This window comes from Rhipicephalus microplus, chromosome 3 (assembly GCF_043290135.1).
Source record: "Rhipicephalus microplus isolate Deutch F79 chromosome 3, USDA_Rmic, whole genome shotgun sequence".
In the NCBI taxonomy this organism is placed as follows: domain Eukaryota; kingdom Metazoa; phylum Arthropoda; class Arachnida; order Ixodida; family Ixodidae; genus Rhipicephalus; species Rhipicephalus microplus.
This window is the reverse complement of record NC_134702.1, coordinates 89549601-89574231: the sequence shown is the minus strand read 5'-3', so window position 1 is coordinate 89574231 and position 24631 is coordinate 89549601. Positions and strand designations below refer to the sequence as shown.

The following is a 24631-nucleotide window of genomic DNA, read 5'->3' as shown; positions in this document are numbered from 1 at the left end:
TTGAAGACGCTTTGTGCCTGTCATTGTGCTAGCCAGTATTTATAACCCTTAGCAATGTGTGCTAGTAGTTAGTACACAATGTACTGACACAATGAACGTCTACGAGACTAAATCAGATTTGTCGCAGCTTATTTAAAATATTCACTAGCAACTGCACAGCAGCATTTAAAGAAAAAAAAAAGTAAGCCGCATTGAACTGCCACTACGCAGTGAGTAATACTTGGCTACGACATTTGTAACAAGGAGGATGAATTTGGTTAAGCGGGCTGTTATACAACAAATTCTTAGTCCCACGAGGGAGCACGCAGTGGTTTACAGTATTCAATATTGTCAAAAAAGTCTTTTGTAAATGCATCGTACAGAATATGTTAAGAAAAGCTGCACATCTTCTTTTGGGATTCATGTTTTTATATTTCTACAGCGCTGCAGCAATCGCATTCTCCCACAGAACGAGATGGTTTAAAATGAATGCAGAAGACAGCCTGAACAGAAACGAGATTTATGTGCTCCTAACTATGTGTACTAGATCAAGCTTCATTGCGTCGCGAATTACAATGATCTAACACACTTGCTGAAAGCCATATGTATGTCAGAATAAACGTGAGCATGTTTCCTACACTGAGCCCGTCTTTGGATTTTTATTCAAATACCGTTCTATTTGTGGAGCTTACCAACTTGCGAAAACTACACACCTAAAAGTCAAAATATAAGAATTGTCGTAGACGCTGTCATCTTTTTTATCGCATCGCACTTAGTAGCTAGGCGTGAGCTAAGCTCGATAACTCTTTCATGAAGTGATGAATATGAGAGCTTGGCGCTTCTTAGGTTAATAGTGTGTGCTGACTGTCGCTAAGAAGGCGAAACAATACGGCAAAAAGGAAAGACATTGAAATATTACAAATAGTTGCTGCCGAGTGTTACTATCTCTGTAGCTTAGCATTCCAAGCCAAAATCATGCACATTAAGCTGTGGGTTAAGGTGTACAATAGGACACCAAGCTTTTTGAAAACATAACAAACTGCATTGTATAGGACACCCACTGAATTACTTTGATGCCCTTGGCTGATGGCATAGTTTCTTCAGCATTTGGCTTTCTGCACCTCTTGTGCGTGCTTGTAGCATGCTTGCAAGCACAGCCTCTGGGATCGCGGATATAGTTGGCCAAGTTTTGATGCCGCATGGTGACGTCTTGAAGTGACGTCAAGGTGATTTAGAAGTGTGGTGGTTTGGGCTAGTTGGTATGATAGGTATAGCGCGAGTACAGAATGACGACAAATAAGACGACGTGTCCTTCTCGTCTCCCTCGTCTTCGTCTTTTTCTTGTCCCTTTGTCGTCGTTCTGTTCTCGTGCTATAACTATCATCATGTCAGGGTGATGTCACAATTTTCTGTGATCTCTGACATCGTGGTTGACGCAAGTCACGTGGATCTCTGGCACCTTTTCATTCGCCTGATACAATCAGTTCATCGCTGACGTCGTTCTGACGTAATCAAATGACGCCACTGGGTGCTTGGTCCCGCGGGATTTTCACACTGTTTAATGGCCTACCATGTGTTGCTCAAAGAAACGCTCATAGAAAGAGCTGAGGCTTTTTCACTAATAGTGTGCTCCTTATAAAAACTGATGAGACAAGACAGTGCAAGCGTACAGTGAACTTAATTTGTCGTCTCTCGATTGCAGGACGTCCTCATCCACACGTGGTATTTGTCGGCTGATTTCCAACTGTTTCTCGTCGCTCTTATGACACTTGTGTTACTGAAAGGGTAAGTGGGGCAAAATGTTCCCTTATTGGTTGTTCGGTTATAGCTGGTTGCGCCAGGGTCTACAGGGCCCGCAAGGTGACCACGGCCAAAATGATCAAACGTAAGGTCGTGTTTATATTGCGCTCAATGAGTTCATTGAGGCTGTGTAATGCAGTGAATGAGAGTTACCCTCAGCCTCTCTAACAGCTCATGTGCAGAACTACAAATGCATATATACCGCCGGTGTAAGCTGATGGAGAGAAACTTCTTTATTCTGCTCTTTATCAGACCTACTTGTTACTTACGGGGCCCAACGCGGCAGGTGGAACATTAGAAAATGCATTTTTCTTATAGCCCACAGTAAACGCAAGTACTTTCGTGGATATTTTCTCGCGTGTCATTTTGATGTACTGAGATTTCACACGGAAAGACGGTTTGCAACGTTCGGCACTGACCGCGCCGCAATGTCGCAAAAGCTGTGCGATCGTTCAAGAGCATTCCGTCAAGATCGCGTAGGCATCAATAGCTTAATACATTCGAGAGTTTACGTGACCACCTGCGATAATGCTGGAATCTCCAGCAGCAACTGCATAATCTGCAGCATATTCTTAGCCTATAAGAATTCTTTGAGTGTGTTAGGCGTCACAAAAGGACCGCAATCTTAAACTAAACTTTGAAAATAGCGTTTTGTATTTGTTTGGCTGTATGTAACGTCTTGTGGTTATGCGTGTATATATGCAGTAATCATCCCCCACCGCACATTAATTAACATGTATTAGCCAGATGGACATGTCCAACCTTTAAATCAAACATTGCTTCATGCCCGGGCCCCGCCACGGTGGTATAGTGGCTAAGGTACTCGGCTGCTGACCCGCAGGTCGCGGTATCAAATCTCGGCTGTGGCGGCTGCATTTCCGATGGAGGCGCAAATTTTGTAGGCCCGTGTACTCAGACTTGGGTGCACGTTAAAGAACCCCAGGTGGTCGAAATTTCCGGAGCCCTCCACTACGGCGTCTCTCATAATCATATGGTGGTTTTGGGACGTTAAACCCCACAAATCAGTCAATGCTTTATGCCCGGAACTTGCTAAGTTTATGAATTTCGCGTTAACAAAAAGTTGACTTTGTCAGTTTAATAGCAGCACAGTACGTCCCACAAGAAAGCATGACAAACTTGAAACGGAAGCCACTTAATGCTCTTCCCTGCAACAATTTTATTGAAGATACTGGAGCATGAATCTCCATTTCGCGTGTAGAGAAAAGAGCTTCACCATTTCATCAGATGTGAACGACACATCCTAGTTTTAGCAACGGAAAGATTTTCAGGAGCTCGTACATTCTATGAGGCTTTGTGCAACCTTCTCTTTCAGTCGCAAGGTGGCGCTTGTCGTGGCGTTCTCCGTGCTCTCCCTGCTTGGCTGTTCCGTTGGAGCATGGATTGTGGCACACCATCAGCTGCTGCCAATAATCATTTTTCCCGGCCCTAACGTCACGTAAGTCGATCCTGGAACATCATCATAGGCGTGTGAGCAAAGGGTAGACAGTGGCAAGAGCGCAGCACCCCCCTTTATCGTCGCCCGCATTCACGTAATACTTAGTTTTTTTTTAAAAGTACGTTCAGACTGTGATCTAAAGTGAATGCTTGTGCTTGTAGGTACGGCGTGGCCGACAGAAAAACAGCGCGAAAGACGCAGCCCCATAAACAGCAGGACACAAACAACAGCGCTGACTAACAACAACAATTATTTTTTTAACACCACGCAATATATATTGGCGCACCCTCAAATGAAAGAAAGAAGGAATAATGATAAAAAAATGATAAAAGCCACAATACTCGACAAAACAAAATCATATTCTGCTTCGTCTTTCGCGTTGTTTTCGTATCCGCCTGATCGTAAAGGTCTCAGAGGAAGGAGGTCAGGAAGAATGGTTGTAGGTCCACCAACGGACAAACGGAACTCGTTGAGGAGATGTATTGGAAAATGGCCATGATGTCTATACGACTAATTCAATAGCAGCGCCCTAAGAGTCAAACGTGCGAACGTTCCAGTTTGAACTTTTTCACGTAATAGAGTAGAAATGCAAGTTACGGATGATTACGATGCTGCCTAACGAGAATGCTGAGCACCGCTCTAAAAATATTGGGTCTTGCCTGGTTCTCAAAAAAGGAGGTCTAGGCAAATGCTTCATGAAGCCGTCACATCTGATCAGGAAGAACGAGTTGTTCTCGTTCCTCTTGAACTTCCTCAAGAGAAGGTAGGAACGTCTTCTTTTTATCTTTATATTATTGTCACCCACAGCTATCTTGGTGAAGCTATAGGTGTGGGGTTAATACGAGGCGCAGGAAATGCATATTTTTTGCAAGCTGGGCGATCTTGGCAGGAAGCGCACAACTTTTACACAGGAACACGAGACACAAGTGCTTCTAAGTACGTACTACCAAGACGGATTTATACCGACTGGCCCGATATATTTGTTTATGGAGGTGGGCGAGGCATGGCCACTACCAAGCAGCCGTTGTTAAACATTCCTTCCACAATCCACGATGATGTTTATGATGCCTCTACATTGGCTCATACCCACTCAGAAAGATTGGCCAAGAATTGATTCTATGAATTTTTAGACATTTTATGTATTCATGTTGCACACATTAATCTGTTTGGCACTCGCACCTCTTGTGCAATGTAGTGGGGTTGCCCAATTCTCTCGGCACATGCTTGTTCGGTTACAACACCGACGGTGACTACACTTAACGCAGGAACGGGTGCCTAAAAGCTGTGCTCTAAAGCTCAGAGAAACGAATACTATTTGCAATCCTAAGTTTGAAAATGCCCTCAACTTAATGCTTCATACCAGTCAATATGAGATCTCGGGACGTGGGCGTCTCACTTAAGGCGTCTCGAAGCAAGTCGCGCGTCTCCCGAGAGCAGGCTGGGGTGCGTCGAGACGAGTGTCATATTGGAACACAGCCGTTGACGTGGGCGCCGCCCGGTCTTAAGATGACTTGCAAACATGAGGATAGACTAGCGCGTGAGACGGCAGGAATGATAAACTTCAGCAGAAAAAATAATTAACTCAGACATTGCATGCGAGGCGTCCGCTGTAGTGTGTGTATATACACTCCGACACAAAGTGGAAGCTCTGTCAGACATGTTGCTACACAAAATCATCTCTGTGTGATTACTCTTTGATGCAACCACTTGGAAGTTGATCAGTAGAACTACGTTGAATCCCGCTACCCCATGTCTTTCGAACACGTTTTCTCAGGGAAACACGTAAGTATCTCAATTGTTTGTTTGTACATAATCAGCACTGTTCACTTCGATTGAAATGTAAACTATACACACGTCTATAATGAGGACTGCCACGCGCGATTCCGATTGCTTTCAAAGCGTAAGTACACTCGAGTTTACCCCCTAGAGTCTGAACGATTGGGCTGATTCAGATCCAAAATAACGTGAAAACTGGACTACGCGTTGTACTGTTATTGAAATTATTCTTTGTTTAGTACTCCTTTTGGTAGAACAATTTCAACAAGCCTATCGACGGATTCATGAGCGTCGAAGTCTGCACACCATGCGTGCATCCCACTCACACGTGACGGCATTAACACAAAAATTTCTCAAACACGATCTATGAACCAACACGTCACAGTGCGGCAAACAAACTAACGCAGAAGGTAGGACCTTGTATTGCGCTAGCTTGACTGTATGCCCCTGTTCTTGGTACGTCTTGCAGTTTGATGTCCAGAACGCAGAACCTATACTACATCCGCCCGTACTACCACACAGTGTCCTACTTCAGCGGCTGTATAGCCTTTCTTCTAGCTGAAGACTTCAGGAAGAAGAATATTTCTAAGGTAAGTTACACCTATTCAAATTTATTAGTGGTGTACGTATTGTTGGCAACGGAGAAATATACAAAAGTGGCATGAAAATAATTGGCGGCTATGCAAGGTGCATGCCTGTACCACCTAATCATTTTTCTTGGGGCCATGTTCTTGTATACTGTGAAGTCCTGAGTTCATTGCTTTAAAGAAAACAATTGATTATCAATACCAACAATATAACCGTCATCAAGGTATTGTAAAAGGAACGAATACTGGCGAAGCTCTGAACTGTGTTAATATTTTTGCCGTAAACGACATCTCAAAATTTGCTCATATCCTGATACATGCTTAAATTTTATTTCACACTACATTTCATTCGTGGACGTATTGTACCAAACATCATTTCACGCATACGCCGTGTTAAATCCTTCCAAGATTCCAGATTTTCGATGTTAATGTTCGTGATTATTTTTCAATTCAGCACTGCGATGAACGGGAAAGCTGCCTTTGCATGTACGTTATATATTCAGGGGTACACAAAATGAGGGAACAATTACTTTTGTCTGAGGCCCGAATAATTATGATTTACCGATACACTATTTATTGACTGCAGCAAGTGAGCAGGTTTGCTAGTGAAAAGTTGGAGGCATTCGCGATTCTGCATTGTTACTCTTAGAATAGTTCTTCAAGCATGTACAGTCGGGCATAATATGAGTTGCGACACGCTGGCTGTGGTTAAAGAGACCGCAAGTCTGAACGATGGCACCGCGACATTTGTTAAGTTGGCTCAGAATGTACCGGTGTCACACAGGTCCCGTTAATTAGGGAGGCGATCGCCGGGCTAATTCCAAGGGCCGAAGTATTGGCCCCCCGAACCGCACCACGAAAGCGTGGACAATTTAGAAGTGGTCCTTTTTGGCGCGCCAGCGGACGCCGGCTGTGGCCCAAAGAACAAGTCAGAGCCGAGAGTTGATCAACAAAACAAATATTATATTCTCAAAAATGGCAGATCGAAAACAATACACAAGAATGCACACTCCACAATAGTTACATACAATACGTCACCAATCAAACAACGTACTACACAGTACAATCAGCCACACTCAAAACAACGGACACAGACAACGATACGCACTACAATGCAGTCGCATGCATTGAACAACCAAGACACTTAAAGACTAAAGAGATAGAAAACCTATCCAGTCCAAAGTTCTTGGAACAAAAGTCTGGATGATACTCTTCCGAGAATCACTCACTCAAAGTCAAGCGTTGTTGTCGTTCCGCGCCCTCGAAGTTTCTCTTCCAGGAAACCTCGCGTCTTCAAGTGGCCACTCTCCAAGCTTCAAACTTCTTCGCCCGAACACGTCGGCTTCACACACGCAGCTGTCGCCACGCGTCTTCGCTCGATGGCGGTAAACACACACTCTTGCCTGTAGCTCGAGTCGTCACCCCTCAGGCGGAAATCCTCTTCATCTCCTGCTTTGTCCCTAGGGACGAAACCTTCGCCGACTACACGGCGGAATACCCTACGCGCTCTGGCGCTAACTTCCGTCTTCTCCTGCTCTCTCGTCTCGGCTGCTCGATTAAATACCTTCCGCACGACATTCCAGAAAGTTCTCGTCATTTCGTCGGCGCGATACGCAGCGAAGGCTGGGGAGAAGTGCGAGACTGTACGAATGCCCTCCGCGATGGATGACTCAACCCGGCGTGACCACGCCTCTTTCATTCTAGAAAAATCCAGTGCTTGCTCGGCCGCCATTGTGGGGTGAGGAGGTTCGTCAGCGAAGCCACGCTTCCGAGGGGAGAGCGCGCACCCGGGGAGCCTTGGATGTTTGTTTTCTTTTTTTTTCTTTTGAACTCCCGGCCTCTCTCCCGCGCGTTATCGCAAGAATTTGGCGGCGCGCCCATTTTTAGCGCTCGTACTGTGACAACCGGTAATTTATATAATTGAATTTTCAAATTTTTGGAGGCAGAGGCTACTTTGCAGTGTTGTTTCCATTCTGAGTACAGACAGCGTATTGTAATTCACGTGGATCATGGCTGCACATGTCGCAAGTTTTTTGACTGCAACATTTAGGTGCGGTTTTATTCATTGCGCGTGCAAAGTGATGGTGACAGGTAGAATGTTCTTTTCTGATGTAACGACCAGCCATTGCCTGCTATCGCCAACCGGTAACAATAGGACAACTGCTATTTATGCATGCTGTGCCGTCCACCCACTGTGAGGTTGAAGGCCGTACGAAATGGCCGCGTCTCATTCGGAAGGACCTTTGTGCCAGTGCTCCCTGTCTTACCTGTATGCGTGATCATGTACACCACAACTAAACATTGCTGTGGGATATCTAAGAGCAGAAGGTTGGTAGAAGAATTGTTTCCAGAGTAACTGGGAAGAAACGTGGCTGCCTCCAGCTTTTCAATACAAACGCTGCCCGCTCGCTGCCGTCACTAAAATTTCATCATTCAGTCTTAGCTGAATGTAAAGTTAGCGGCAATAAGTGTCTCATTTTCGACTCTATGAATACATACCTTATCTGCAAAGGCGGTTCTGACATGCCCCACAGCGCTGAATTTCAAAAAAAACACAAAGCCCTATTTTGAACACTGCATAACCTTTTTTATGATAGCAGCCGAGGGCTAGAGTTGAAAAAAAAGGTATTACCAACGGAGAGCCTTAGTGACTGAAGTATGTAAAAGCACACAACACTGAGGAATGGGACTATTAACGTAAGGTAACAATTTATTTTTATTTATTTATTTATTTATTTATTGATACTGCGATCTTTTACAAGATCATAGCAGGGTGGTACAAAACATAAACATAAACATCAGTGGAAACAGGCAAACAAACAATCAAAAACAAATGTAATACAAACTTATGTAACTGATAGCTGCAGTGATTCTTCGAGACAAGAGAGAGAGAGAGAGATAAAGATACAAGGAAAGGCAGGGAGGTTAACCAGACGCACATCCGGTTTGCTACCCTGCACTGGGGAAGGGATAAAGGGGAGAAAAGAGGTTGCACAAAGATGAGAAGGTACACACAATCACGAGAACACTCGGTGAGCACACACAGTTCACAGGCGGTCGCTCAGGTTTGTTGACTTAAGGTAAAGAAGCAGTGCTTTAGTTGCTTTCTGCGCAACTGAGGCAGATGCCCAAGGTCCTAGTATCTTCCGCACACAAAATGGTCCGGGGTCAAGTCGATTCAAAACCATCCGTAGCTGGCATCGCTGTGTGTCGTAGCAAGCGCAGCTGCAGAGGACGTGTTCGATGGTTTCTTCATCTCCGCAGTAGTCGCATGTAGGAGTGTCTGCCATACCAATGCGAAAGGAGTACACCTTTGTGAATGCAACACCCAACCAAAGGCGGCATAACAGTGTCGCATCGGAGCGGGAAAGTTGTGATGGTAGCTTTAGCTTTAGCGAAGGATCCAGTTCATAAAATTGACACCTTTGGAAGCTGGTAGACGACCAGAACGTGCGTGTGAGATCTCGAGCCAGCAGGTAAAGTTGTCTTGCTGCATCATTCCTTGATAGAGGAATCGGGACTACACGGGTTTCTTCATGGGCTGAGCGGGCTGCATCATCGGCTAATCGATTTCCGGTAATACCGATATGTCCAGGCAGCCATTGATATATAATATCATGCCCTCGTGCTAGAGCTTCATGATGGCAATGTCTTATTTCTTGTACCAGTTGGTCATGGCTCCTCCTACGCATGGCAGACTGCAAACTCTGAAGCGCTGCCTTCGAATCACAGAATATGACCCATTTTCCTGGACGTTCTTGAACGAGATATTGTAAAGCAGCCCTTATAGCAGCAAGCTCTGATGCCGTAGATGTAGTCATATGTGACAACTTAAATTTGATTGTCATTTCTGCAGCCGGAATTACAGCGGCACTTGATGAGCTGCTGGATGAGACGGACCCATCAGTGTATATCTGCGTTCGGTCTAAGTACAACTCATGTAATAATAGCAGTGTTGCTTGCTTCAATGCTACTCTGGAGTGACTGCTTTTCTTTTTGATTCCCGGAATTTCTAGACGTACTTGCGGCTGGTCGAGGCACCACAAAGGGCATGCCGTTCTCGCAGCTGGCGTATATCCTGATGGAATGCTGTTTAGGTGCTTGGCTATGACGTCTGAAAACGTAGCACGTGGTCTTCCGGAAGGTAGAAGGGCCAAGTGGTGGTCGGGGACACGGCTAGCATGTCGAATGTGCACTCTGAGGCAATCCACAGCTATATATGTCCTGACCGGATGGTCTTTGGCAAGCATGATTGTGGCATAAGTAGAAGCGCATCGGGGCAGTCCTAGGCAGATACGCAGTGCCTGACCCTGCAAACTCTCCAATGAATGAGTATTCGATTTGCAAGTGTTAGTCAGTACCGGCAAGCTGTAGCGCAATAGACCCAGAAATAGGGCCCTGTACAGCTGTAGCATGGAGGCCACAGAAGTTCCCCATGCTTTACCGCACAAGAATTTCATGATATGCACAATAGATAGCAGTCTCTTCTTCAAGTACGCACAATGTGGGCTCCACGAAAGACTTCTGTCGATTATTATGCCCAGGAAACGATGCGTCCGTGCATATTTGACACTCTGCCCATTGATGTAAACAGGGTATGGCGTCATTGGTTTGCGTGTAAACGCCATCAACGCGCACTTCACAGTTGATATATTTAGGCCTTGTTTCTGAAGGTAGGCTGTTGTGAGTGTTGCTGCCCGCTGTATTCGTGCACGCACCTGAGGGCGAGTAACTGCAGCACTCCAGAGGCAAATATCATCGGCGTATATGGATAGGCACACCGACTTTGGCAGAACCTTCACCAGACCAATGAGGGCCACATTGAACAATGTGGGGCTTAAAACACCTCCCTGAGGTACTCCGCAGTAGGTGTAATGTTGGGCAGTTGTACCCTCATATGTTTGTACAAAGAAACCTCTGCCAGTTATATAATCTTTTATCCATTGAAACATTCGTCCACCAACGCCCATTGCTGCGAGAGAAGTGAGGATGGCATCGTGAGCTACATTATCATATGCACCCTTCACGTCAAGAAAGAGTGCCACTGATATGCGCTTGCGACTTTTTTCTTGTTGAACAAATGTCGACAAATCAAGGACACAGTCAATGGAGGAGCGGCCCCGACGAAAGCCTGCCATGCAAGAAGGGTATTTGGTGTATCGTTCCAAGTACCACTCGAGATGAAATAGAACCATCCTTTCCATCACTTTTCCGAGGCAGCTTGCGAGGGCAATAGGGCGATACGCTGTCAAGTCCAATGGTGATTTTCCCGATTTCAAAAGTGGTATTAATCGACTAATTTTCCATTCTCGGGGAACACTGCCGCTGAGCCAGGAGTTGTTGAAGCATGTTAAAAGTTCTTTTCTAGCTTTCTGTCCAAGGTGTCCCAACGCACTATAAGTAATACCATCAGGACCTGGCGATGACATGCGCTTAGAAGCGACTAACGCACCTTCCAGTTCTTCCATGGTGAACGGAATGTCCATTTCTGGTAATCGCGTTTCAGGAACGATCACGGCGTCGATGCTCTCGTTCACAATATTCCCGGCAACTCTCGTGCAAAATTCTTCAGCCACCTCGAGTTCTGTTTTTCCCTGATGGAGTGCCAAAGCTTTAAAAGGGTGCCGTTGTTGTGGAGAGGAGCGAAGACCACGAACTGTTCTCCAGATATATGACAGCGGTTTATGAGGGTCTAGAGATTCGCAGAATGCTTTCCAGCGTTCGCTCTCCAGTTTGTAAATGCGTCGTTGAATCTTTTTCTGGAGCCGCCTTGCTTCCCTCAGATCGTAAATTGATCTTGTGCGTCTGTATCGTCGTTCTGCACGCCTTCGTATAGCTCGTAATTTTTCCAGTTCGATGTCAAACTGTGTAACTTTAGACGAAAATGGTAATTTACATTTGGACGCTTGCATAGCTTCCACTATGGTATTTTCCAGGCTGCAGGCGAGGCCTTCTTGGCAAGCGTTCTCAACACGCGATGCAAACATCGACCAGTCAGTGCCAATTGCAACACTGGAAGAGAAATTTTTTACGATACCATCGATCGTCACGTAGGTGGGTATGTGATCACTCCCATGAGTCCCAATATCGCAAAACCACTTAACTTTGTGAGAGAAGCACCGTGACACCAATGTAAGGTCAAGGCAACTGCCATACGTGAGACCCCGCAGATATGTGGGGGTACCATCGTTCATGATGGAAAGGTCGTAATCGGAAGCGAATGTAACAATGTTCCGGCCCCTGGCATTCATCCTAGTGCTCCCCCAAAGCATGTGATGGGCGTTGAAGTCACCGGTTATGATCCAAGGCCCATCGGTTCTCATTAGGATGTCTTTTAATCTGTCGCAGTCAAATCGCGATGACGGAGATATATATCCACCAATAAGCGTGAACGAAACTGCATTCTTCTTCACACGAAGACACACGTACTGATTGTCGTCATTTGAACTTATTGGGTGCGAAAGATAAGTCAAATCTGTGCGAATGTAAACAATTACTTGCTACGTTCTTCGCAAGCGGCTGAACAAAAAGCTTCATAACCGGACAATCTATAAGGCGTTGACACGTTTGGTTCACATATGACAAGTATAGGGAATTGATTGGCCCGAACAAATTGGCGCAAGTCCGAGATACGGGACTTCATGCCTCTGGCATTCCACTGAAAAATCGACGCACTTTTAACTTCAGTGCGGAAGTGGAGATTTTGTTGAGCCATTGTGCTTATACGAAGTTAGCAAGAACAGGATTCAGTGCATCCAGTATTTGCAGTGCACTCTTAGCAGACGGAGATTGTATGCTGCTCAGTAGCGTGCGAATCGTGGCAATTAATGATTGCACGATTGCAGCCACTTGCCTGTCTTGGTTGGAAAGATCTCGAACCGGGACGATTGCAGTCACTTGCCTGTCTTGGTTGGAAAGATCTCGAACCGGGAGCGTGGACTGGCCGTCATGAAGCTCCTTCGGTTCGCTTGATGCTGCTTCCATTGGAAGTGCAGGCCACTCTGTCGCAGTCAGGGTATGCTCACTGGCTTTGTCCTTTACAGCCTTTCCCGCGGCATGTGGTCTGGGAGGCAAAGGAGGTGGATCTGATGAGGGATCACGCAATCGTGTCGAGGAGGTAGCGGGCGTCCTCGAAGACCGACGTCGACGTGAACGACGCCTTCTGACTTTAGCTGCGGCTTCTCGGTGAGATGAGTGATCGCGCACCATCTCCTTCAAGATGGCAATTTCCTTCTGAATCCGCGGGCAGTCCTTCGATGTGGCTTCATGGGATCCATTGCAATTAGAGCATTTCTTGACAGTTGCGACGCACTTATCCGCTTCATGGTGCTCGGCGCAGCGGTGGCATACCACCGAATTCTCGCAGACGCTGCTCACATGTCCAAGTTTCATGCATTTACGGCACTGGAGAGGCTTTGGAATGAAAGGCCGCACAGCATGTCTGAAGTACCCCACCTTCACATGAGAGGGGAGTGATGTGCTCTTAAACGCAATCTTCACACAGCGAGACTTGCCTAGCCGGGTGACATCAACAATTGGAGTATCAGTTGTTGACTTGACAAGAAGCTGTAAGTCCTTATTGGAAATAGCGACATCAATGTCGTAGATCACGCCGGTTACTACATCACATCCCAAGGGAACATGAGAGCGCACCTGGTTGCCGTCCAAGTCAGTTACACTGCGCAGAACGCCCAACGCACTTGCGTGCAAAACGTCCACAGCCAGTATATTCTTTCTGGCGTTCACTCTTATGTCCGTGATCTCATTTGGCACGAGCGTTTCCAGAGACCTCGACACAGACTGTCCGTTAAGGCGTTTCATGCTGACGGTAGGAAGTGCAGGCAGAAACAGGATGGTAAAAGCGTTCGATTTTGGCGCTTCACTTACAGTTTGAATAGTTGAGGATGAGGATGTCCTCATGTTCCTTCTCTTCGCCTTGCGGCTCAGCACAGGTTGGAAACCGTCATCTGAGAAGTCCTCACTGCTGAGATAGTAAGCATGAGTATCTTCACTGTCGCTGTCGCTCGCTTGTCCCATCCGCTTCCTGGAGGCGGTCGCCGCTGACGCCGCTGGTGCCGGCAGGCGCCCGGGGTGGTCTACTTCCATCCCCTCCAAGGGAGCAGCGGAAACTGATCAACAGACTTAAATTACAACTGAAATACGCCGGAGTTAGCAGAAGCAGCTCCTATTCAAAACACACTTCTTCGTCTTCCTCGAGACAAGAGAATCAACAAAAAGCAAGGTACAAACATGGATAACAATCATTTCTGCAGTGACTCTTCAAATGCAGACAATGTATTTAGGGTAACAACATGGTTATGTAGACTGTTCCAATTCATGATAGTCCTCGGAAAAAAAGAATATTTGAAACAATTTGTTCGTTGCATCAATGGAGAGATAGTAAGATTGTGTCTCTGTCTTGTTCCGTAACCCAATGAAAAGTGAATGATATGTGATATGTCAACTGCATAGTGACCTTTTATTAACTGGACAAGACATTTTAAGCGCAATATTCAATTTTGGTCCGGAATGTTTGGAAATTTGCTTTCCAAGAGAAGTTTTGTAATTGAAGTAGGACCGTACGAGTTATAAATGAACCTAACAACCTTTTTTGCACCCTTTCAAGTTTTTGGATATCAGTCTGAGTGAATGGGTCCCATATGACCACAGCATACTGCAGTATAGGACGGATAATGGCATTGTAAGCGAGGAGACGAATACTTGGTGTGGTTGATCTTAAAGAACGCCTTAGGAAAAAAAGTTTACGGAGAGATTTAGCTACTACAAAATCTATGTGCTTTGACCAGGATAGATTTTTTGTAATCCAGAGACCAAGGTACTTGTACTGAGTTACTTCTGACAGAATTGTATTGTTGGTGGAGTACTGGAAAAAAAGAGGTTCTTTTTTAAGGGTAATTCTCATAAAAACTGTTTTAGCGAAATTAACAGGCATCTGCCATTTGTCACACCACAAAATTACTTTTAGAAAGTTCCGATTTAGTTTAATTTGATCGTCAACTGAGGTGATCTTTTCATATAAGACACAGTCGTCGGCGTACAACCTAATGTGAACAGAAAGGTCAGTGACGATATCATTTTTATATAACAGAAAAAAAAGAGGCCCAAGGACGGATCCTTGAGGAACGCCTGAGTTTACAGGAGCTTGTTTAGAAGATGTATTTTTTACCGTAACAAATTGATCCAGTCAAGGATCTTTTTGTTTTGTAGAATACAAGTTAATTTGTGAAGTAATTTAGCATGCGAACTTTATGGAAGGCTTTTTGAAAATCCATAAATATGGCATCCGTCTGCTTCCCTTCGTTAATTGCTTGAGCAAAGTCATGCATAATTTCCACTAATTGAGTATTCGTTGAAAAGCCCCGCCTGAACCCATGTTGAACATTTGTTAATACTTTATGAGAATTAAGGAAGGTAATTATATGTTTATGAATAATGTGTTCTAGAATTTTACATGATGTTGATATAAGGGAAATCGGTTGGTAATTCGGAATAGATGACTTGTCTCCCGCTTTGTGTAAAGGCTTAATTTTGGCGATCTTCCAGTCATCTGGCAGTTGGCCCTCATTCAACGAATGGGTATACAAAATAAACAAATAGCGAGAACACCATTCTGCGTAGCGCTTCAAGAAGGCATTTGGAATGCCATCTGGCCCGGTTGATTTTTTAACATCCAGATTCAGCAGTAAGTCTAACATGCCATTCTCGGAAATGTCTAAGTCTGGAATAGGTGGGAGCGATATTGAAAAATCAGGAAGGATGACGTTATCACAAGTAAAAGCAGACTTGAAGTGGTTGTTGAAGGCGGAACAAACTATTTCTTCATTGCATGTTCTTTGGCCGCTTATCGTGAATGAGTCAATCGAGCGAGATGTTGGCGTGATCAGCCTCCAAAATTTCTCGGGTGATGTTTTGATAAAAGTTGGAAGCGATGTTTCGTGGTATCTTTCCTTGTCGCGCGCAATTTGCAGTTTTAGTTCGCCCGACAGGTTAGCTATCACCGGTGTACAAGCAGCTTTATCATGAGATTTCGCTCTTTTGCTTTTTATTCGTTTAAGTTTTCGCTGTAAATGTAGCGTTTCTCTTGTAATCCAGGGGTTCCGGCATTCAGTTTTTTTAACGATTTTCGGTATGAAACGCTCAACGCATTCAAAGACAATATCTTTAAAAGTAAGCCACAGATCATTCACACTGCTACCCGAGTGTTTAAAATCATCGTAATGAAAATCAAGGATATCTAGAATGGATTCATCGTCAGCTCGGGAAAAATTCGGAAAGGAAGTTTTTGTACAGCAGCGGTCAACACACATATCTAAAAAAGTTAGCAAAACTGCCCTGTGATCCGAAATACCACTGATAACTTCACATATTGCCGTGTTTTGGATTGAGCCTCTCAAAAAAAATAAGTCCAAGATAGATTTTGAACCAGTTAGTTCTCTAGTGTATTCTTTAACAACCTGCAGTATATCGAACGAAAAAACAATATCTAGCATTTCGTGATTAGCATTGCTAGTAGAATGAGAAGAAAAATTTTCCCAGTCAATATTAGGCAAGTTAAAATCTCCTGACAAGATGAGTTTGTCATGTGGCTTTTTATTTTGCCGCAGGTAGGTTCTAAGCTTATCCAGAACACTATCAGAAGAGTTCGGGGGACGATAAACCGCACCTATAACATAACGAACTTTGCCTATATAGACTTTGCAAAATATGCCCTCAACTTCTAATATATCAGGCAATTGTTGCGGATGTAATGAGTTCTTGAAAAGTATCGCAACTCCTCCTCCTCTTCGGTCGCGGTCCTTGCGGAACACGTTATAGCCTTTTGGGACAAATTCGCTATCAAAAATTTCACTGCTTAACCACGTTTCAGTGAGTACGGCTACATCGGCATCGTGCGACAGTAAGAGACCCTCAAGCTGGACTGCTTTGTTGACAATGCTACGGCAATTTACGTTTAAGATAATGAAAGGCGATTTCGTTTTGTTATGAAGTCATTCGGAATTTCCGGAAACCTTATAACGCTTGCCTTTTTTTTCGTCCCATCTGTATATTTTCTTGTCGATGCTTAGCTTATCAAAAATCATTTTGACCTTACTACCAGCTTCTCTTTCTTCTGCAGAACTCTGCCAGAGCTTTTTTTGAATTTCCCGCACTCTCTTAGAAAAATCTTCCGAGACCGAAAACGGGGTTCCTTTTAATTTTGGACACGACTTCAAAATCTTCACCTTGTCACGATAATCTAGGAGCTTAATTATAACCGGGCGAGCTTTCTCGTTCTTTTTGCCAAGTCTGTGGCACCTTTCGATACTGCTCACCGAGATTTTAAGCTTCTCTTCGAAAATATTCGTTTTTATCTTCTCGACAAGTTCTTCAGGTGTTTCAGACGGGTCGTCATCGATACCGTACAGAATCAAGTTATTTTTTCTACTCATATTTTCTAAATCGTCAACCTTTCCCAAAAGATACGACACGTTTTTTTCTAGTCTCACTACAGTATCCTTTAGTGCACACATATCTGTTTTCAAAGCACTTATTGCAGACAGCTGAACAATAGCAACAGCATAAGCAATATAAGGCTCGTACATAACAGATGTCTTTCACCTGTTATCTCCGTGCACATCATGATGACAATGACGGTGATCGTGTTGGTGATAAAAAAGATGACAGCAGTTGCAATGGCGATGGCGGTGATGTTGTGCTTTAGAAGGGGCAGTGGTAGGTGGCTACTGTACAATACACTATGAAGGTTCTTCGTTCGTGGAAGTTCTTGTTTCCCCACAACCTTCATCTTCACAGTCAACCCCTTTACTCATTATCTCTGTTTACGTCCCTTCTCTAACGCTCAACACCAGCCAGGAACATTCACCCTGCCGAATAATGAGCCGCTCTGCCGTAGTAAATCTGTCTTTCGCTCGGTATCGATTGTGCTCATGTAGCGCTACCACTATTCAGCACATCTATTCTTCGCTATTCTCCCGTCATTGAGGTTTTATGTGTCTGCCTGTCTTTTGTCAACCCCGCTGCTAGTGCGAGAGGTGCTGGGCTCATTTACCAGGGCCTGCAGCCATCCACATAAAAAATAGGCCAAAGGTATCATAGCAGGCAGTAGTTATTTTGTGTGCTCATTTCGCACACAAAATAACTACTGCCTGCTATGGTATTTTGTGTGCTCATTTCACTGCAAGGTGGCCTTTCCTTTCCACTTCTTTATAATCCTCCTCTCTCCGGTCTTTCGGCGACGTGACACCATGTTCCTTCGTGGACTGTAGGAATTCAATGTGTTTGTTTTGGTAATCAGTTTTGTGCACACTTCAAGATGCCTGTTTCTTTCAATCAAAGTAGTGCACTCTCTGTCTTTAATTTGTGAAGACATACGTCAAATAGTCGGAAACAAACTAGATTGTACAAATCCACAGGGGCGCTCTGTCGCGCAGATTTACGCCGGACATGCGAAATTTATTTTAAAGGGCCATTAACCAGGTTTGACAATTTTCAGCTGACAGGCGCAATGCGTAGACGAGGCGTTCATGATCACGTCTGCCAAAATTTGCAATGCTACGCGCCACGATAATGGGGCAAATTTCAAGATGAACGCTGCTGCCTCTCTCTTCTGCCGGCGAACGCCCAGAGAATGAGGGCATGACGTGCGCCTATGAATGGCCCTACGTACACGGCAATGCAGTGATGTTGGTCTTCTACGTAGACGACTCTGCTCTGACGTCGCAAACAGTGGCACGTGACATGGCGAAAATTATTTAACACGGCATGCGTAATTTATGTAATTTATTGCTTGAAGAGAATAATAAAGCTATAGATAAATAGTGCGACGCAATAAAGGAATGTGAGCGTCTTTTTTTCCATTTCTCTCTCGTGAGTTGAAACAAGATGCGGGGCTAATGTGTCAGCGTTTCGAATGCGTTCGTGTACCCATGGTCAGCACATCGAGCAGACGACCGCTGTGGAACGCTCCTACGCGTTCGCACGCTCATTGAGCTCATCTATTTTACCGCGTCTAAGCCAGTGTTTCCAAATCATCCTGCAGAAACAGGCAGAAGACCACAAAATAACGCTGATCAACAAAGCAACACCACTCGCGTGCTCGGGGGTTGGACTTGTTTGGGCACGTCATGCGCACGTGACCTCTTGGTCGGATGCTGGATAGCATGGGCAAGATATTTGGCTTACGAAAGCTACGCGGAGGAGCGGCAAAGGTTTCGAGCTCACCTTCTCTCATCGTCGTTTAGCGCCGCTTCGAAAAACCCGTTTTCTCTACTCGTGATGAACTGATTCAAAGAATTTTTGTGGCAAATTGTTCCTCATCAAACACCCAACAATTTCCACTGTCTAGCTAACATTTGGTATGAGGCCTGGTGAATGGGCCTCAAGGAACCAATGCGTACGTGCATGTCCATTGCCTTTTAATAACGAACCACCTGTTGTGCAGGGCGTGCAACTGGCTGGCTGGTGCGTGTCTCTGATCTGCGGATTGATATCTGTGTTCGGCAAGTTGCCCTGGTACCGAAGCCCGAACCCTGCATCTGAGACGGTCACACTGTTCGTGGCCTTCTTCGACCGCATCGTCTGGTCCGTCTTCCTCGTGTGGATCACCCTGGCCTGCTCTTCCGGCAGAGGCGGTAATAGACCTAGGCTCGATGTCATTCTTTCCTGCGCACATATGCGTGCTCTTACACGGAAGCTATAGAGCAGGCAAAACCCAAATTAGTCCGTCATATTTAAGTCAAGACTTCTAGGAAGTATGCACCACATAGGTTGGTCAAGCTCCCCTACTAGCTTTCAGTTCCCTAAAAGCCAAGATATATACTACGTCAAAACACCGAGCATGTACAAAAACAATTCTGTGGAGATCATTATTCAGTAAAAATGAAAAGTCCAGCCCCGTTGCCTGACCAGTTAACAAAAGTAGCACTAATTGTGACGATTAATATATTAATAATTACAATGAGTCACTCCTCGCACTTCCCCCTATATTACTTGGGAGTTTTGCGTGCCATAATCACGATAAAGTTGAGGACTCCAAAAATTTGACCATCTAGCGGTTTATAAAGTGTACTAACATGCCACAGTACACAGGACCCTAGTGATTTGTCTTCATCTTAGTGCGACCACCGTGGCGAGAATCGAATGCATGACCTTCCGGTCAGCAGCAGAACACTCTACCCCACCACAGTGGAACTCTTCTGTGAAGGTAAACTTGTGGAGCTCAGAGTCTACAGACTGTGCAATAGACACCGTGATAAATTCAAGCCAAACGTGTGTGCAACCTCATCAAGAAATGCAAATACTTCAATAAGCTATCGCAATTAGTGAAGTGATGAACTCCAGGGCCATTTGTTCCACCTTCGTTGGCAAACCATCTGTTCTGAGTGCCTAGGCATTAACTTTGATGTTTTGTGAATGAGAACCATATACGACTCGTATTCCTACATTTCTTCGACTGCGCCAAGAGAACACTAAACGAAAAACCACGAATAGAAAAAAAAATCACATCATATCTATGAAGTGCATAATAATGAGTAGGGCGAAACCTTTGTCCGTCGCATCGTTACTGCTTCCGTCCATTCTTGTGAGCATCCGTGCATCCGTCCGTTCGTTCGTGCGTTCTTCCGTCCACCTATCTGTGCGTCCGTCCCTGCGTACATCCGCCCATCCTTATATCCATGCGTCCGTCTATGCATCTGTCAGTCTGGCCGTCCGTCCATCTAGTGAACACTCCAAGTACCATCAGCTCGCATCTTTTCATCATATATTCAGCATATAGAGTACCATCATCCAGCGGACATTCCAAAGACTAAACGAGAGGTGGCACTCGCGCACTTTCTTATGACCTGCACTTCGTGTCTACTTCCCCCCTTTCACCACCTTTAGTTTATGGCTATATGCTACTTCACAATTTTCATGGCACTGCGTTCGAACCCTGCTAAACATTGCAAGAGCTAAGGCGTTTACGCCGAGCGAGTTAACACCTTTTCTGGTCAAATAGTGCTCAAAGTGCGTCCTTCTCATTCTAGTATTCTTTTAGTAAACATCAAACTCAAAGCAGATTTTATTGGACATTAAGTCACCAATACTCATCTCTGTAAGGTATTTCATCAGAAACACCAATCTTTTATTCATGACTAACGCGCGCGGTTTTCTTCTTGATTGAAAAGGGTGCACGCATGTCGCTCCCCCCGTCTTGCCGTGGAGGTGGCTACCTAATACTACAACTACTACAACTACATACATCGCGGGCACCCGACCCACGGCATAAGCAGCTTCATCCCCCCCCCCCCCCAAAAAAAAACGTGTCTATCTGCTTCAAAGAACTGACTGCTGAACGAGCTACTACTCCGCACTGACGATGAACGGTAGGAAAAAACACCAAGTCAGAAAAAAGAGACCCTTCAGCAGGGAATGCCACTGAAGAGAAGACCATTGGTATGGCCGTCATCGCAGTAGAAAAACCAGGAAGAGAAGTCCACCTGTTGAAACGCTGGTGCCAGTGATAGCCTCTGTCCAAAGAATGTTAATCTCTTTTGAACTTCCACGTTCCCCCAACGTCTGCATTGTACAGAACAGGAAACGAATACTGCCTTTCATGCAGCTAACATCAAATATCCAAAACGTATCTTCACCGCACACATGTCATCAATTTGCACATCAAGCATTCCACTGCACTGTTACCATGGCAGTATACAGTGTACCACGTGGAGTGTGAGCGTCAACACGCAGAAACTAAGGAATGAGAAATCTCAAGAAGTTTAGGACACCACTTCTGAAAATCTTTCCCGGAAACGTAGGTGGTTGATAAGTTAGACTGAGTAAAAGAGTGATGAATTAGGACACTGATATCTCTCTGTTGCATTACTGCATTTTGTAATTCCTTCTTCTCATCGACGTGATTAGAAATATGAAATGTTAACGACATGTCCTGTTTCTTTAATGTGAAGAATCTCGTGTCGCGACAGCACCGCATTACTATGAAGAGCCAGGTTTTTTCTCCGGCAATATGTAGACTTCTTACACATTGCACACTTGAGCCCTGAAATAGAGTGTTGCTATTTTGTTATATACATAGCAATTGTGTTTTCGCAATGCTTGGCTAGTTCAAAACTCTTTATTCACTCACTCTTGTCGATGCGTCTTCCGTACGTCGACATAAGGTGCTTCCAACTTTTAAACAGTTATTCTTCTCATCGCTTCACTGTACAGGTATCATCGGCAGGTTTTTGTCCTGGAGCGCGTTCGTACCATTGAGCAAGCTTTCGTTTGGCGTCTTTCTCATCCACCAGCCATTTATTAATCTCATGCTGCATGCGTCGAGGGAAAGAGTGTTGTGGACCAGATTTAACATGGTGAGTTCTTTAGTGATTTATTCTAGATCTTGCCAGAAGTGTTAAGGTATGCCTTTCATGTAGGTTGGAGGGCTTGAAAAAATAGCATTTATTTAGTGTTCCATATGCACAAATCTAATCTGTATTCCCGGTGCCTTTTAACCATGTGGTGGCCTCCGTACATGAACAGTAAAGAGTCTTTTTCTTTTAAATGGAATGCATTTTACTTCCGAACAATTACCGCTCACAAGTAGAGAACTAACACATTGTTTTTCATGAAGCAGCCTCGTATGTGCTTTAAATAGCGCTGCGTTTCGTTAGTTATGAAAAGTACTACACTTTTCTATTTCCAGGTCACACTATGGTTCTCAGTGCTAGTTTGGAGTTTTATGCTGTCTTACCTGAAGTTCCTCGCTTGCGAAGCACCGGTAACCAAGCTCAACAGCCTCATCTTTGGAAGAATACCACGAAGAGGCGATGCGGGAGAACAGAAGTGATGAAGACAGCCTGCAAGAACCGATGACAGCCAGCATATAAAGCGGACAGCAGTGTTTCATGCCAGAATTGATCTGTGCTCGTATATGTAATATAAAAAGCGAACAATATCCTATCGAAATATTACTGCACTCACATAAACTGACTATATGGAGACAGACATTTGTTTTCTCTCTTGAGTCGTCGTGTTAATTCTGCACTGACTTCCTCCGAAAGCTTTCTGTACCGAACGGGGCTTTTGCACATCACCCAGGAACCAGCCTCCAGCCTCCACGATCGGCCTACTTTTGAAAAGCTACGATGACATGTGATGACGTTATCATGTGGTGCTACGCCCCGTGATATCACTGTGACATCACGTGGCGTAACAAGGACGCCACATATTTTGGCGATCTCTCACGGCACCGCGTGGTGGTGATTTCTTGCGTCACACGTGCTGACGCCACCGACAAGGAACGGTGGTGAATTTTAGCGTTAGACGAGGCATCTAAGGTTTTCGCATTAGTAATCGGCGATGGGTATGAACTTCACATACTCCATGGCCTGACGGCTTCTAAAATAGAATTGATTGAGTGATTGATTGATTGATTGATTTATTGGTATGTGTGGTTTAATGTCCCAAAACCACCATATGATTATGAAAGACGCCATAGTGGAGGGCTCCGGAAATTTCGACCACCTGGGGTTCTTTGACGTGCACCCAAATCTGAGCACACGGGCCTACAACATTTCCGCCTCCATCAGAAATGCAGCCGTCGCAGCCGGGATTCGATCCCGCGACCTGCGGGTCAGGAGCCGAGTACCTTAGCCACTAGACCACCGCGGCGGGGCTACATGATTATGAAAGACACCGTAGTGAAGGGCGCCGGAAATTTCTACCACCTGGTGTTTTTTAACGTGCACCCAAACCTGAGCACATGGGCCTACATTTTCGCCTCCATCAGAAATGCAGCCACCGCAGCCGGGATTCAATCCCGCGACCTGCGAGTCAGCAGTCGAGTACCTTAGCCACTAGACCACCATGGCGGGGCTATAAAACAGAAGAAACAACTCTTAGAAAATCATGTTACCTATTGGTTCACCCCTTGCGAAAGATAAAACAGCTTAAGAAACAATGGTGGGCTGACTAGCTCGACATAATATTCAAAATACCAGAGCAAACCTAAAGAACCGGTACGAACGAAGGCAGACACAACAAAAACACTGAGGCATGCGTATGCACAGCGCCTGTGGTGTGTCGGTCATTGCACGTCTTTGTATTTCATTTGAAGATGCTGTTCTAGAGAATAAACATTACCTACTGTATACTAACACGGTTACCAGTGGCGTAAATCCTGGGGGTATGAAGGGGATGAGTCCCCTCCTTGTAATTAGGATTAGGCGGACACTGTATGCAAGGGTCTCCCTTCGTGATTCATCTTAAATTATCGAGTTTGAATTTTTCAAGTAAAGGACAGCGAACTTCCCGTAAAACCAACTGCAATATATGAAGCACATTCACTAAACAGAAACTAAGTACTTCTAGCTGGTGCACACGATGTGGAATACCTTTATGCGTTAGCACAAAAAGTCCTACCCATTTTTATTGCATTCTTCAACCTGACTGATGCAGCTGCAAAAATGCTAGCTCCTGTCTGCGAGTTCCTATTAGAAACTAACTTCGCCAAGTGCTGTCACTTATATACTGCTTGACACTGAGTGCTATTTCTTCTGACCAATTGCTGGTATTCATGCCCGATTTTTATAATAATATTATTAGTGTTATTATTATAGAATTCACAACTTTTTACATCAATAGAAATAAAAATAAAGCATATATACAAACACAAGACTGCCTCTGTTGGAAGATGTGCGTCTTTCCTTGTGGTCTTTATTGACTTACTTCACCGACCGTCACTCAGCTCTACGTGTCCTCTAAGCAACGTCGGGGTCAGTGTGCTTGCAAACTAAGCCCATGTGTCTTCCAAGTACATTTTTTCTTTCCTTCGTGCCCTAAATGGGACCGTCATCCACATGCTTAATAGTGGAACACTTCTATTGCTACAGGTAGCAAGCACTGTCATGCAACACTGTTATGCCAATGCAACAACGAACGACAACAATGGCGTATGGAACATGTGAAATGATAAGTACCCTTCATAACAGATCAGCAAATCGTATGAAAAACTGCTGATAATAGGCACGCA

At 44.8% G+C, this 24631-nt stretch overlaps 1 protein-coding gene across 1 annotated transcript in view; it reads left to right on the top strand.

Moving 5' to 3' along the window:
* The window catches only part of LOC119160031 (nose resistant to fluoxetine protein 6-like), a 66747-nt gene extending 42473 nt beyond the window's left edge, over positions 1-24274 (top strand). Inside the window, exons 10-15 of the mRNA XM_075889960.1 lie at positions 1682-1764; positions 3113-3235; positions 5481-5601; positions 19061-19250; positions 21829-21971; positions 22304-24274. Coding sequence (XP_075746075.1) covers positions 1682-1764; positions 3113-3235; positions 5481-5601; positions 19061-19250; positions 21829-21971; positions 22304-22447 — 804 coding nt within the window. The 3' untranslated portion in view covers positions 22448-24274. The remainder of the gene's footprint in view (positions 1-1681; positions 1765-3112; positions 3236-5480; positions 5602-19060; positions 19251-21828; positions 21972-22303) is intronic.
* The last annotated feature ends 357 nt before the right edge of the window (positions 24275-24631 follow it).